Below are 16,683 nucleotides of genomic sequence, written 5' to 3'. Positions count from 1 at the left end.
GACAGCCGGCGGTTCAGTCTGGCCAGGACGTCCATGAAAGAAAAGAATGGAGGAAGGCAGCTTTTTCAGGGCACTGCATTCCCCGGGACACTAGGTGGCAGCTCCCCTGGACAGCAACGGTTCCCCAGATTCCCTCAAAGCATCCTGGGACGTAGAGTTCATTTTCTCAACCCTGTTGGGTGCCGCCAGGTGGAGCTCACAAAGAACCTGGGGACTACTATGGTTACGACAACACGGTAGTACTTTGGAGTCACGAGGACGGAAGCCCGCAGTACTTCCGGGCTACTTGAGGAAGGATGATGTGGCGTTGAACCCGTGAGAAACACTTCCGGGTTATGGACTATTTAAAGAACTGGTGAAGACCCAGTAAAGAGAGCCGGAGTTGGGAGGTTGGGTGACTAAGCTGCTGGGAGTGGAGGATTGATTTATTGTTGTGATTATTATTAGTTTTGGAGAATTGTGGCGAGTGTTGTGATTTGTGCACTGTATCAGAAGAAAGATATTAAAATTCTTCTTGGTGCTTTTTATAAGTGTGTCTTGGACGTCTGTCTGGTGGATTTTACGGGGCAACAGCGCCTCTAGCGTCCACAGTCTGCTGCTGTATGCATCTAAATTTTCCCTTGGGATTTGTATAGTTTATCTAATCAAATAATAATAATAATAATAATACATTTTATTTATTCATAGGCACCTTTCTAAACAGTCAAGGACACCGAACAACAGATGAAACACACATTATAAACAAAACTAAAATACAAAATTTAAAATCAGATAGAGCAATTGGAAATTGTAATTGTAAATCTAATCTAATCTAATTTTATGAGAGACTTTTTTTCCATTGTAATTTGTAAAGCACTTATAGCTACACTTCTCTATGAAAATGCACTACAGACATACTGTACCTGTTACTGTTATTATCATTACTTACAATGAAGTATTTCTCTCTGAAACTGGGTGTACTGGGTGGTGTCCAGCTGTACAGGGATCCCTTTCTGCTGGATATTGAGAGCCTGCTGGCCGAGCTGCTCAGTAGGTCAGTCTCTCCAAAGTCAAATGGGCTGAGGAAACGATAAATAAATAAACATAAATAAATCGAGTGACACAGAAAGACAGACAGAAACCTCTGCAGATGTAGAGATGGGTGTGACAACTGTAATCTTTCCATTGATTCTTGTAACTAAAATACATCCATTCCATAACCCACTGAATCCAACAGGAACCAATCCCGGGCAGGGTGCCAACCCACCACAGGACACACACAAACACACACACTATGGCCAATTTAGAATCACCAATCCACCTAACCAGCATGTCTTTGGACTGTAGGAGGAAACCCACGCAGACACGGGGAGAACATGCAAACTCCACACAGGGAGGACCTGGGAAGCGAACCCAGGTCTCCTAACTGCGAGGCAGCAGCGCTACCACTGTGCCACTGTGCCGCCCTAAAATACATTATTATTATTATTATTATTAATAATAATAATAATAATAATATGTATACATTTACCTTTATACCTTTATTTTTAAAATATATGCATCCATTATTTATAGCCATTTCATTCAATTTGTCAGATAAACATCTTTGCTTTAATGCAAACCTTCTTTGAATTTTCTATCCAACATGATGATGATGATGATGATGATTATTTTTACTATTGTTATTATTATTATTATTATTGTAATAAGTTCAATTATTTCTAATATCAGCCATTAATTTTATTATTATAGTTTTCTAAACATAAATTATTTAGTAAATAATTTTGAGCTTCATTCAGTTAATTAAAACAGGAATATAAATAATGTATTATTATTGTTTTACATTTTAGTTCATTTTAATAGTATCTGCTTTATCTTTATATTTTTTTAATGTAAATTGTTTTACAGTTATTTAAAAAATTCAATGATATAACAATTCTTTTAACCAAGTAATAAACTACTACTGTAAATACATTTGCTTTTATTATTATCAGTTGACAATCATCTTGATGTCTGAAATGAAAGACCCTTAAAGGTGGCTGCGCCCCGCCAGAGCGTCGCCCCTAAGGCTGTAGCACCAGCTGCTTTTGTGAGCCCATTCACTGAACCACTGGCTGCATTTAATTTTCAAAGAACTGAGTGCCACACAAGCACATGAATTTCCCCTGCAAGTCATGCAGGAAGTGCTTTGTGCAAGTAAAAAGCGAGATAGGAAACCAAGCATGTCTGAAGATAAGCCTGAAGAGGAGGACTTAAGGAACAGCTGGCTGAGGTGAAGGAGGTCTGCCAGTCACACACAGATCCACTTTGAACTCACTTCCATACAAGCTCCAGCTGTAACTTGATGGTCCCCAGTTCTGTGATGTCCACAACCATGATCTGATTTCGGACAGAGAAGAAATCCACACTCTCGCATGTCACTTCACCAACAAGAATGGTGCTGAGGCCCCTGAGTTCTGTCACCTATAAAAACACAAAACCAGAGATCATCAGCCACTACAGCTCTACACTGGAATGTCCGTGAAAAAGTCTTGTAGCTAAGCTACAAGAAGCCAAAGTCTCAGAGAGAACTCAGTTCCCTGCTGTACAAGTTAACATGCACATGGAGAATGGGTACACCTGCCAGAGCACCTCTTTGGGAGGACCCCCTGCTCAGAAAACTGAAAAGCTGGTTCATGCCCGACTGCCATACTTTTCTAACATTAGACACTTCAGCTTGTGCTCAACTCTGCAGTTGTTCATCAGCTGGAGTGGGAATCACAAGGACGACTGCATATCACATGCCACTCAGTGTAATGAAAAGCATGGCTCTGATAATACCGAGCACTTGCAGAGATGGACAGCTATGCTGTCAACCCTAAAGCATAGAGCTGGGGTAATATATGCCTACCCTGCTGAGTTGATTAAAGCACTTTTGGGGAGTTGGCATCTAACCCAGCAGTCTCATTCCTGGAGGGTGCACCAGCCCATTGAAGGACACACTCCTCTACAACTTACAGAATGAACCAACTTGGAGTCATCACACGTGTGTTTGGGATTTGGGACAAAAGCCGGAGTACCCACGCAGGCATGGAGAGTAAGCAAACAGGCAGCGACTAGGCTGGCTTTTGAACCCAAGGCTTTGAGGTAGCTGTGCACCAGCATTAACTATATACCAGCATGCCACCTTCTTCATGTACTGTAAAGTATTTCTCATTTCAAATATTTTCCTCCCCACCATAGTAAATAGACCCGGCCATATACTATACAGTAACTCTTCTCAGTGGTATTCGTTATCCAAAGTGCCTAAAATGTTACCTGGTTTATATTGTTCTGTCTATAAAGTGACAAAAGTCAAAAAAATGAAAATAACTAGAAGATGCAAAAACCAAAAGATGGGCCAAGTTCTAAACTGGGAAACGGAAAGATCCTTTCGTCAGAGCCAAAAATGCCATCAAAACACAACGTCAAAAACAAGAGAAGATTCAAGACCAGGAATTCAGAGGCTAGGGATCTGCACCGGCAATCGGAAGGTTGCCGGTTCGAATCCCATAAATGCCAATAGGGACTCTGTTCTGTTGGGCCCTTAAGCAAGGCCCTTAACCTGCAATTGCTGAGCACTTTGAGTAGTGAGAAAACCGCTATATAAATGCAAAGAATTATTATTATTATTAAGTAAAGCGTTGCTATCTGTCAAGCTTGGATACCCAGGAATTATTGGAACTGAACTTTATACCATCGCTCAATTGATGTCATTAACAAGTGCATCCTGGGGAATTCTGAGACCAGTTTCAATAGCACAATACTCTTAGGGTAGCAGCGCCCGTGGCATACGTGAAAATCCAACTTTCTCAGGAGACACAAAACACAAAAACAGACCTCAGGTTCACATTCTGTATTCCTCAAAAAAACATCATAAATATATAACCGTTCTGAACAAGCTAGCTAGAACGAGCACAAGAATGTATAAATATCAAAAATCATCATTTATATGTATTTACAGTCCATTTTAAATGCCATCATATTGGTGCATTTATGCCTGTCAGCCCTGCGTGTATAAATCGAGATCAACGGCAGGTGCCCAGAGCGATGTGTGTACGATGGAGACAAAGCCAGACTGGTGTCCACATTAAATAACATGGAGTAAAATATGGAGTACAATAACTCGGAATAATTTAAGTCAAATTTATGTTTCACGCATGTCAATTTCGTTTACTCCTTTGAAAGTTTCACTTGCTTCTGAAAATTACAAGTACAATTCTCAAGCTTGAATAAACTGTCAAAAATACGTCATTGGATGCATAAGACATTCGCTATCAAGGAAGAAACAATCGATTTTTGTTACTAAGCATGTGCCATAAAGGTGGAACGATGGAGTTATTTTTGACAGTGATTGTACTCCATATATACGGGCTAAAGCTTTGGTCATCGGTTCAATTGCGACCTCGTCGTTGTGTGTTTGTGATGTAACTGAAGGTCTTGGGGACCAGAGTTTTCCCTAGCAGCATTTAGTGAACGCCCATGGGCAAAGGCACTAATCCATCATAGGGGTGTGCCATTGGACCCTCTATTTACTTCACCTGCAAGTCTTCGGGAGGTCTGTCATAAAGCCCACAGAGATATGGGGAGAATGTTACCATTTCACGTGAGCCTGAAGTTATTTGCTTCCAGCCAGTTTCTTTGGACCATGGGACGAAACTTCCACAGACACGGAGAGAACCTGCAAACTCCCATATTAAATTTTATTATGTATTTATTGTCATAATGCATGTTTTTTTGGTTTATTTTGCTTATTTATTTTTGTCTTAAGTATTCCTCCATTATAAAGGTGTAACATTCTCCACACTCAGTTTTTAATCTAGCTCAGTGCTTCCATAGCAAAATCGTGAGCTCTAAAAGAAAACTCACTTAAAAGCAGTGCCGTCACAAGGGGGGCTGCTTCAGAAGTTTATATTGTGCAAAGCCCCCGGTCTTTACGTCTGTTTTGTAGATATTCATATCCTCCGGGTGGGGGGTGTCATAATTCTGTGCCTCCCACCCCAACCCCAAATCTATGACCAAGAGTTCTGAAATCTGAAGGTTGGGAACATTCCACAACATCTCGCACTCCTATACACATATAACAAACACAAGTCGTTACGTAAAGTTTAAAACGCACCGTTGTTAATTTGTTAATGTAATGCATTTGCTTTGTATTATTAATTGCATGTTGTCATTGTTTAATTAATTTCATTGTGTCGGTTTTATTTATCCTTTTGCGTTTTGCCCTTTGGAGCCACTGAGGGCCTAAGTATGAAGTAGGACCGCTGTCAAAAATAACTCCAGCATTCTACCGTTGAGGCACATGCGTAGTAACAAAAAGCGATTGTTTCTTCCTTGATAGCGAATGACTTGTGCATCCAATGATGTATTGTTGACACTTTGTTCACACTTGAGAATTGTACTTGTAATTTTTAGAAGTGCAAGAGTATTTTTTAGGAACAAGCGTAATTTTCAGAAGCAACTGAACTTGACACGTGTGAAATGTAAATTTGACTTAAATTATTACGAGTTTCTTTTTGACAGTGATCTTTCTCCATAGAGATGTGACAGTAAAGTCGAGCTCCTGTTTGCCGTCCACGTTAACTCATAGTGAGCACTCGACTCGGCTGTTCAATTTCACTCCAGAGATGGAACTATGGAGACCAATAAGCCTAGATGGCAAATGTTTTCAATGGTGGTGCCATCCCCTTTATTTTCTGTTCATTTTGATCCCAACAATCCTTTTGTGGTTATAATGACACAGGGTACCCGGAGGTCCTTCCACTATGTAAAACCCTAACTGTTGGAGTATTCTGCACAGATGTTTTTCAGTTTTTGATATGTGACCATTAGAGCCTATTATTTTCTTTCTTGTGATGTATCTACAGGTAAAACAACAAATGTTTTGTTGTGCATTTTACAGTACTGTATATCGGTTTCAGAGATGCTTTTCAATGATCCCGTGTAACAGAAAAGCCTGTTGGCTACACTCTTAAGGACCTTTCACATTACATGACTTTCTCCAGTTTTCTGTTTCCGACTTCATTTATATAATCGTAGAGAGTTAGAGGCAGTTGTGCCGTGTGCTTTTGAACGCCGGTCGTGTAGTCTGATCAGTCTGTGACTCGCCTTTTTGTCACAGAGATGAGCTCTGCATATGTGAGACTTGAGAACCACTGCTCATCTGAAAGTACAATGCCCATAAAGCAGCACCGGCAATAATAAGGACTGACAATGTTTTGGACCTCACAAACAAAAGAGAGACTTGTCTGTCTAATAAGAAAGGAATGGAAAACATTTGGGATTAAATCACTTAGAGATCTGTATATAGACAACGTGTTTACATCCCATGAACAATTACACTCCAAATTTAACTTTGTTAAACAGAACCTGCTCAATTTTCCTCACCTTCCACCTACCTCTATGCCGGAAAAAATATTGATCAGTCTCGAGGAGTCAGACAGCATTTCTGTAATATATAAAACCATTTTACAGTCCCTCCCTTTCAAAGATATCAGAGTACAGTTGGAAAAGGATCTCTCACTCAATATCTCAGAAAAGGAGTGGAAGGTAGCAATGCAGATAATTCACTCGAGCTCCATATGCGCAAAGCATACAATTAGTCATCTTAAAATAATCTATCGAGCACATCTCTCTCGTTTAAAATTGTCCAAAATATTTCCAGGGTAAGATCCGACCTGTGAACGTTACAATCGAGCTCCAGCCTCACTGGGTCACATGTTTTGGCCTGCACCAAATTAACAGCATTCTAGACCAAAATCTTTAAATGCCTATCAGACTGTAGCAGTGCTACTAAATAAGAACTGTCCTTTCTGGGGCTGCTGGGGTCAAAGGTGGTCAAAGGAGGTTAAAAGGAGGGCAGAGGGCAAAAGGTGAAAAAAAGTTGTTTTGTTGTTGTACATGGTGTGTTGCGTTTATCTGTCATTCTGCCTGCTGTTTAACTGAACCATATTTAATCATTGTGTCCTGGACTGTATTCGTTTGTTGGGGTCTGGTTCGTCTGTCTACCTGTGTTCTGAGGACTGCGTTTGGATTTCATTGGCTTTCCCGGAAGAAAAGGAGCCCTCCTAAACAATCCATCCGACTTCATCCTTTCAGCATCTACCGGTAGGACTGTGTTTTCCTTCACCCTTTCAACTTACAGATTGCTGGACTTAATTTCGTCACCTCTCATTTTCATCCGGTTTGGTTTTCATGGACTTTGCAGTGTGGTGTTCATGTATATATGTTAAATGTAATATCGCCGAAAGGGTCAGGGGTGGTTTTATTGTTTTTCATTCAGTTCATTTTATTTCATTATATTCTTAATTGTTTGCCTTTCCCAGTGTTGTGAGTGTGTGTGGGTCGATCCAAGGCTGGGGACGTTCCTGGGATCTCCTCTATTAAAATAAATAAATCACCGTCACCTTTGATGGTGTGAATCTTAGCGGCCCCTGACCGCTACAAGACAGCCTTGGTGTCCCGATCCCTCCTAATTCACTAACAGCTGTGTGTGGTGGGCTCACAGAGGGGCTTAAAGTGGAGAAGGACAAACAAACTGGAATTGCCTTTACAGTCTTAAGTCTATCAGCACGTAGACTTATCTTGCTCAACTGGAAGAATCTTAACTCACCAATTCTAAGTCAGTGGGTAACTGATGTTTTATATTATTTGAAATTGGAAAAAATCTAATTCTCGCTTAGAGGATCTGTGCAGAACGTTTTCCAAACCTGGCAGGATCTAATCAATAACATTTTAGAATAAGCTTTTAAAGCACTCAGGAAGCAGATTCTCTCCCCATTTTCATTTTTTTCTCCATTTATCTTTATTCACTTATTAATTCATCTATTTACTTATTTTTACTAGCTTTAAGTTTACTCTGCTGGCCATGCTCTCTTTTCAGGGGTGGGGATTGATTTGTTTTTTCGATCCTATTTTTGTAAAAATTGAACTATTTGTATGGAATGTTGTGTGATTACAATAAAATTAAAAACAAAATGAAATTAGAAAAAATAGGGCTGAGATTGTGGCTGAACACCCCATTCCTGGATAACATCCATACAATCAAGCAGCACGTTATTGGCTGTCATGATGCTGTGCTAAAACATCACCACAGAGTCGTCTAATTCGACGTCCCAAGTGATATCCAGTCATGTAACCTGACATCGTCTGATGATGACTTTGGTAACTGCCGTCATCAAGTTTGACACTGTCTCCGATTAGAACACAAAATTGGGGTATTAGCCCACCGGAGTGTGGAGGACGTTAATGGGGTGCCACGAGAGCCCAGTGTGATCACACTCCTCACTGTTTACGTGTTGCTGTTATAGAATGCATTCACTTCAATTTTTGGACATTGTTTCACACAAATAAATAAACTTGCTTGTCGGTTCTGCACTCGCGTCCCTGGTGCATGTTTGGCTTGTTCAAAGCACATCTGGGCACGAGATCACAGGGAACCACGAGTGGAGCATCTGTGTGCAATCAAGAGGCACCCAGCTGGCATGTCTCTGAATATGCAAATTCCTGGCAGAGTAAACATGACATCGGACCCCGTCTGCCCCTCTGTGTTTACAGACCGGGCCAGTCCTTCTGTTTTGCTCGCAAGCCCCTGGCTTTGCCTTCTCTTTCTAATTACCGTACCTTGATTTCAAAATTTTCATGGATGTGAGGCAGAAAGATCATCCGTTCGGTGTCCCACGTCTGCCGGTTATCTGTCTGAATTTTTCCCCTCAGCTTCCACCTCTGGCGGCCAAGTCTGATTAAAACCTTCAAAAGAAGAAACCTGAGTCACTCATTTTTTGGCAGCAGCCATTTGTTTGCCCTTCATTTCAAGGTGCAGCATATGATTAAGCCAGTAGATTCTTAAAAGTCACAGCCTCTACTTGGGGGTAGCATCCAAGTTTGTAGACAAAGGAGACTTTTGTGGGACTTCTAGAGTCAACGCTTCACTCTTCTGGGCCACTCAGGGAGAATTCAACCATTCTGTGCCGTTTTGCAGTAATAATGGATGTGCACCTAAGAACAGTGGTCTGAACTTGTCTTGGACCAACGTACCTCATACTGATCTCCGGGACACAGACGAGCGAAGCCAATCAGTCCTGAAAAAGATTCAGCAACATTGAATAAATGGGCATTGTTTACTAACATCTAATGAACATCTCCTGTCACCAAACTTCACAGGCCTGGAAACATACAGACCCAACACACCCCAGCAGCCCCGCATCTCCAACTCGGAAGTCACCTCATCCTTCTCACTGGAGTTTACCTTTCATGCTGACGTGTAGCTCGCCTAGGAGGATTTCAAGGGCTCCTTCTATTAAGCACATGTCCTGAAAAACAAGGAAAAGCAGAAGAAGTGAGTCTGTGCCTTCAAGGGTGAAAAGTGGCACACTGTACCCACTGTGGAACATGCATGTTGCCTACTGGTGTACAGGCCTGTATGGGCGTAGTAAGAAAGAATTCTGAATAGCAACAGATGCCATTGTGTTGTCACCGCACAACAGTGACATCAGAGCACCATACAAAGTAACAGATGGGGGCTCACGCTGTGCTGAGTACCAACACCCCAGGCTTTCATCTCAGTCAGCGATGACACTTATGGAGAGACTTGGATTAGCACTGCTGACTCACATCTCTGGAGTCCTTGGATCAAATCCTGGCCTGGTCCTAATCTGAATGGAATTTGCACATCTCCTCCATGACTGTGTGAGTTTTCCTCTCACACCCCAAAGATGCACATGTTCAGTTAACTGGCTGCATGAGGGAGCACAGAGCCTTTGATGGGCTGGCACCTCATCCAGGGTTGGCTCCCGCGTCCCAAACACATGTAAAGCAGACCTGACAAATGCAGGCAGATGTCGATTTTAGGTATGTGCAACGCCACAATCTGGACACATTTCATTTTATATAGCGCCTTCCTACACAAGTGCTGAGTCATTTACAGCTGCCTACACAGAGCACATATTTTATAAGTTGAACGCAAGCAGGAATTTATTTCATGTAGGCCCTTTCCACCATAATTTAATAATAGTAATAAATGTATTGAGTGCAGCTTCACGTTTACTGAGCTGTGGCAAAGCTGCTTACAAGTCGCTTATTGATGTGACGCACTCAGGGTCACACTGATGGGTACTGAGCCAGCAGTCTTACAGCTTATAGTACAAATGTTTGGCCACCCGGCTTTCTGAAAGTATCCATGTCTTTCTCATGGAATGTTAAGAGTAAGATAAGGACATTTTAGTCTTTTTTTCCTCATGAATGAGCTTTATCCTCTTTAATAAAACCCCTGTGTACGTCCATGTGTCCGTGTGTGTGTGTCGTCTGGTGAAGTCCGCATGCGTGGGGCACGGTGCGATGCTTCAAAGCAGATGCTTCAAAGGCCGCCTGACGCGTCACACAAGACAGAGAAGGCGGGACCTATAAAATATCGTGCGGCTGATCCAATTCGGATTTCGGTAAATGAGGTAAGACCTAAAACATAAGGCACGAAAAATCCAATCGGGTACTTAGACGCGGAGACCAGCTTCCTCAAAGAGGTGGGATTAGTGTTTGTTGTTGTGCAGGTGTTCACTCTGAGGATGTCAGAACTGCAATTAACAGACTTGGCCCGGTGAAGTGTAAAATGTCAGTCGTTGAAGGGGTTTTCCTAAATATACGAATGTTCATGATATTACAACAGGATGACTTTTAAAAGTAGATTTAAAATCCATTGCTGGGGAGACGCCACACATACAATAATCAGGTCCACGCCAGCACAGATTAAAATACTTGCTGGGGAACTGCACAGTACTTGCTGGAGAGACGTATTACTGCGAGAGAAAATTAAAGGCACACAATACAGTGACGCATATTACAGCCACATACAAGCCAGGATTACTGTAACAGAAAATAGACGGTCCCTTGCCGTTTAATATAGACTGTTCCTACTAATGTTTATGCACTACTGTTCTAGCGCCCGTTATTGTAACAGGCTTAATGTCTAGTTATTTAATAAAATGCAGCATTCATGAGTGTGGCCATGTCCTATGAAGCCCACTTCAGATGAGACTCCAGTTATGCCACTAGTGCTGCTGCACACGCAAGCCCTAACCTTCATTATGTGTGCTCAGTAAATGAATGGAATTATTTTCTTCTACTGTGTTCTTTAATTTTGTTAATTGTGGCCAGCTTGAGTAAGCATGGTTTTGTGAGTGTTCCTCCGCCAGTGCATGCCAGGATAACCTCGAAATGCCACCTCTCTGCAAAGGTAAGTATAAATATACAGTAGATTATAAACTTATTTTGATGGGTATATAATAAGTTATAGAATGGCATCTATGCAGCATTTCCTAACCCTCTTATTCCAGATTCAGAATGCTACAGCATGTCCAGGGAGCAATGGGTGCAAGGCAAGACCATGTACTGCAGAGGGTACTAGTCCATCACAGGGCCCACTCATTCACAAGGGTGAATTGGGAGCAGCCAATCAACTTTACCAGCACATATTTGGGGGAATGTGGAAGGAAAACCAGACTAACCTGCATAGACACAGGGAGAACATGCAAACGCCATAGAGGCATTGGATTCAAACCTAGAGCACTGGATCCATGAGGCAGCACTACTAAGTTATGGACAAGTGTTTGTGTATCTGTGTGTCCGTCCAGTTGCGATGTCCCTGTCATTCCAAAAGATGGCGCATCACAAACACTTTCAGTAATAAAATGCATTGCAGTGGTCATTCCAACAGATGGCGTATTGAAAACATCAATGCTACTTTTGCAAGTTTTATACCAAATGGCATGCAACAGAGACACAACTGCAAACATCAACGCCGAGGTCTACGCTGATAGATTTCAACCCATCTTAAATGGGTAGCATAGCTCATAATCATTATAAAATTGTTACCTTAATGAGCGAATCTCATTTTTTGCTCTATTTTCTTATGACAAACAGCATTCAGATTTTCATTGGAGGTGGCAGATAATAATAATAATAATAATTCATTACATTTATACAGTATAGCGCTTTTCTCAGTACTCAAAGCGCTAGTCAAGCTAGGGCGGCCCATTGTAAAGCTGGTTTATCCCATTTGAGTTTGAGTGCCCCTGATGATATCAGCATGCCAGTCAATGACTGAGTGACATATTCATTTTAATCATAAATAACATGGAAGGCTCTGATTAATTTTGTTTGTAATGATGAAGAGTTTGAACAAGAATGAATACTTTCTATAGAGAACCTGAGCTTTCCTTGCCTGGAAATCCTGGCATGCTCCATCCTGTGTTAGTTGCTACAATGTCACCCCACCTATGACAGGCACATACCTCCATACACTCCTTGTAGTTCTTGCTGAGCTCCAGGAGACTCTCCCGTGACGCCTTGGAGGACGGTAGCATTGAGAAGGCCTTCTTCATATTCTGAGCCCCATCACAGAGGCGCCAGTGAATGCAGTACGACTCGTAGAGCTCCTCGATCTAAAATGAGAGGAAAGACGGTCATTTCGTAATGGGAAAAACAATGGCGGCTAGTATGCTGCATGCTGCATCTTTATGTTTGCAGCTCTGACTGTCCAACAGTAACATTGGTGTTCCTGTACTGCTGTTTCTTGTGAATACTACAAATTAACAGGTGAGGACTACCTGAATGGCGCAGAGCTTTCTGTTTTCTCAGGTGTTGGGTTACGATATACGACGTAAAAACACAGTCGAGCCCGCTAGGGCCTTACCTTACTAATGTGAAACTCCAGCCTCCGGATATACCTCTCAGCTGCCCTTGTTTGCTATATAAGATTAAAAAAAAGGCATTCTGAGCCACAAGGTCAGGTCATTTCTGTGAAACAAAAAAGAAGGAAGAATGCATACCTTTTCCAAGTCGTAGAGAAAAGCCTGGAAAGAGAGACAAAGGAGCAACAATGAGTGAATCTGAGGTGCCTGTGATCACACACTGGCCTTCTGCCTTTCATCGGCCTTGCAGGCACATACTGACAGGAGACAGACATTATCTTGGTTTTACTTCCAGTTGCTAATCAGAATAAAATGAGTGAAAAATGCACTGTGAGACCCTGGAGCTGCATGGCATTATGGGTTTGTTCATGGGGTAAAGACAGATGATGATCTTACACCACAAGGCTGCCAGTTCTCCTTCACCTTTGACTCCCAAAGTGAGCCATGGAGTGATACTTAATTTGCCTGTGTTGATAATATAACATATACATCGACTGGCCACAAAATGAAAACCACCTGCCTAATTTCATGCAGGTCCCCCTCATAACGCCAAAACAGCTCCAAACCTGTCGAGACAAAGAAATCCACAAGACCTCTGAAGGTATTCCTGTGGTATCTGCACCAAGAACATTAGCAGCTGATCATTTAAGTCCTGGAAGTTACGATGTGAGGCCTCCATGGATCAGACTTGCTTTTCAAGCACAAGATGCTCATTTGAAATGAGAGACCAAGCCAACACCTTCAGATATCTGTCATGTTCCTCAAATCTTTTGCAGAGTGTCATGGTGCTGAAATAGCACTGCCATGAAGAGGTGTATGTGGTCTGCAACAATCTTTAGGTAGGTGCTATGTGTTAAAGTATTTGCCAGCAGAACATTGCCCAGACCATCACACTGCCTCCATTAGCAAGTCTTCCCACAGTGCATCCTGCTGCCATCTCTTCCCCAGGCAAATGACGCACATGCACCCGGTCGTCCACATGATCTAAAAGAAGCCTAACTCATCAGACCATGCTACTGTCTTCTCACATGTCCATTGTAAATGCATTCAGGTGTTTGGCTATGCAGGCCCACATGCAGCAAGCTGCAAAGCCCTCTGTGTGTCCTGACACCTTTCTTTAACCACCAGAATTACGTTTTTATGCAATTCGTGTTCTGCTGGGATAATGCAGCAGACAGGCTTGGACTTCACTCCCCATGAGCCTTGGGCATCCATTACCCTGTTTCTAGTTCACCAGTTGTCCTTCCTTGGACTACTTTTGGTAGGTAATAAACCACTGTACACCATACACCGCCCCATGACCTGCTGTTTTGGAGATGTTCTGACCCAGTCGTCTAGCTATCACAGTCTGGTTTGTGTCAAAGTTGCTCAGATCCTTATGCTTGTCCATTTCCCTGCTTCTAACACATCACCATCAAGAACTGACTGTCCACTTGCTGCCTAAGCCCAACTCTCGACAGGTACCACTGTAACGCGATAATCAGTTTTATTCTCTTCATTTATCAACAGGGTTGATGGATGTATAAATTATGTAAATACTAGCTGTGTGTGGTCTTTGGGACAAAAAAACAACCTGAAGACCCTGCAGCTTTACTATATTCATGAACTTGGAGAGGCGTCAACTAACTCTTAAGGGTACAAAGAACGTGGATCCACCTGTGCTCGCTGCCCCACTGGCTTTTGTAAAACACTGGTGATGCCATCTCTTAGCCGAGTCCTATTAATCTTTGTCTTGAGAAAATATCTCCAGATAGACAATGCTCTTAGTGAAAACTTCAAGCCTTGCCCTCCGTTGCCATTTCACTTGCACGTTGTCGAGCTGCAGCATTCGTTACGACGTTGTGTCTCTTCATCGGTGTCATTAGCCCAGCATCATTGTTGTGTGGCGGCGTTTGCTGCTCACGGGTCTTTCGTAGTGAGACGTGAGGTGCCAACAAATGTAGAAGTGCATGCATGCACCATCTAGTGGCTGTGGTTGAGCATGACTTGCTCCATACATACACACACAGGTCTTTTGTTAATATATGTCTAATACATACTGCGTAAAAAGAGTGTTGGAATGAGCTATGTTGCTTCACCCTCTGAAGCGTTATTTCGACAGCATTGCACTGTATACTGCTATCATAATGGTGAAAGGTCAATTAACATAGGAAGACAGACAGACCATTGTAACCCTACAGTGTAGGACTTTCTTTTAGAGAAATTGCAACGAGGTGTCAGTGAGGACAGTGTCCTTCACCATTAGAAGGAAACTGAAAAATGGAAGAAACTCTTAAGCCAAGGCCGCAACAGAATCAGAAGACACGTCTGAGAGTCAACAGCTTGCATGATCTGCGCCTCACAGGAGAACAGCTTAAGAGTAGTCGAAGGAAGCAATGCTTTCATTTCAGAGTACATCGAGATATTAATTGCGTACATTTCAATAAAAACTTGAAAAATGGGGGTGTTCTAAAATTTTTGACCGTTTTAGCAATGGCAACCTGTCAATCCTGCAGCTTGTAGTCTTCTCTTCACGCTGTGGTTAGGCGCTTAGAAACTGTGAAGTGGTAAATACATTCATTCTCACAAGAATCTTCTTTGTTTTTATGTTACGTGCGACAATTGGCCCAGTGCGTGGATCCTATAATGGCCAGTGCTTGTATTTGAGCTCTGCCTGACCCAAAAGAAGTCAATAAGTGGAAAGGGAACTTCAGAAAGTCTTTCTTAGCGTTTGCCTTTCTATTCAGGCCTTCAGTTTTATACTCAACTAGCAAAATACCCGCGCTTTACAGCGGAGAATTAGTGTGTTAAAGAAGTTATGACAAAGAAAACATTTTAAAAATAACGTAACATGATTGTCAATGTAATTGTCGTAGGCTTATTTTAGTATTGAGAGTGAATCTGATGATTGTAAAGAGTTTAATTTATGATTGTAAATGCTGTGTATGAGAAATGCACATTTTTAGGATGTAAGGATCTCTTTGTAAACGACGTTTACAGTTCTGCCCTCGAGCTGTAAAATGACCAAGCTGTCTGCTGAGCTTACTCTTGAGCATGCAACGTACAGTTGGCCATGTGAGAAGCAATCTTATGTCAAGTCAATGCCGACCTGTTTTAGAGTCTGGCCCTGTGACTTATTTATTGTCTTCAGTTGTATAGCTCCCAGACTGTGGAATGACCTACCGAAATTAATCAGGTCAGCTGACTCCATGAATTCTTTTAAAAAACTGTTCAGGAAGGCTTTTAGCTCTACTTGACTTTATTACCCTTCTCTCAGTTTACCTCTCTGTCAAGATACCCATGTAACCTGTATGTGTGTGTGCGAGACCATCAATTATGTTGTCTGTTAGGCTTTTTCTCTGAATTTACTGTCTTAATCTTCTTTATTTATTTATCTGGTTTGTACAGTGCTATATACTGTATACCCTGCCATTCTTTCTTAAATTCTGTTGAAGGGCCTTGAACATGGGTAAGGCACTATATAAATAAAATGTATTATTATTATTATTATTATTATTATTATTATCATTATTATTAGCGAAGCAGACCCTTACTGGAAATTGGAGGCTTTTGGATTGGAATGGGAGGTCAGAGGGTATGAGAGGGATGCGAGGAATAAATCCAGTCTCCCCTGAGCCAGTTCCAGTGAAGACAGTTGCCTCAATGAGGTTCTTGTGCAGAGATCTGATCTGAAGCCTGGTGCCGTTACAAAGTTTTGGTGCATGTAAGTTTCGTAGTAACATAATTGGTGCGCCGACCTTCAAAAGTAGAGTGTGCGGAAGCATGCCTGGAGGATTAAGAGTGTGAAGAAACTAAATGAAAAGGCAGGAAGACGTGAAGCAAGGCCAACAATAACAGGCTTGAAGCGGTGGAGTAAAGAAGAAGGGAGCAGTGAAAGTAAGGAAAGTAAGGAAGCGCGTGAGGAGGCACATGAGCGTGGGATGTTGTTAATGTGTATAGGCAGGGAGCCAACCACGTGGTAGGTGAGCGGACAGCGGAAAAAGGAAGGGGGACTGGGGAC

The 16,683-nt window shown here is 42.1% G+C and overlaps 1 protein-coding gene across 4 annotated transcripts in view; it reads right to left on the bottom strand.

Moving 5' to 3' along the window:
* Positions 1 to 16,683, bottom strand: part of ripor3 (RIPOR family member 3) — a 193,561-nt gene that overhangs the window by 66,556 nt on the left and 110,322 nt on the right. For all 4 annotated transcript variants that reach the window (XM_028812023.2, XM_028812025.2, XM_051932534.1 and 1 more), the window contains 8 exons: positions 12,822 to 12,845; positions 12,686 to 12,739; positions 12,285 to 12,434; positions 9,248 to 9,311; positions 9,037 to 9,080; positions 8,623 to 8,748; positions 2,297 to 2,442; positions 929 to 1,058 (listed from right to left, as the gene is read on the bottom strand). In XM_028812023.2, coding sequence (XP_028667856.1) covers positions 929 to 1,058; positions 2,297 to 2,442; positions 8,623 to 8,748; positions 9,037 to 9,080; positions 9,248 to 9,311; positions 12,285 to 12,434; positions 12,686 to 12,739; positions 12,822 to 12,845 — 738 coding nt within the window. The remainder of the gene's footprint in view (positions 1 to 928; positions 1,059 to 2,296; positions 2,443 to 8,622; positions 8,749 to 9,036; positions 9,081 to 9,247; positions 9,312 to 12,284; positions 12,435 to 12,685; positions 12,740 to 12,821; positions 12,846 to 16,683) is intronic.

The sequence above is a fragment of the Erpetoichthys calabaricus genome, chromosome 10 (assembly GCF_900747795.2).
Source record: "Erpetoichthys calabaricus chromosome 10, fErpCal1.3, whole genome shotgun sequence".
In the NCBI taxonomy this organism is placed as follows: Eukaryota; Metazoa; Chordata; class Cladistia; order Polypteriformes; family Polypteridae; genus Erpetoichthys; species Erpetoichthys calabaricus.
Note: the sequence above shows the minus strand (reverse complement) of the source record. Positions and strands in the feature narration are given on the sequence as shown.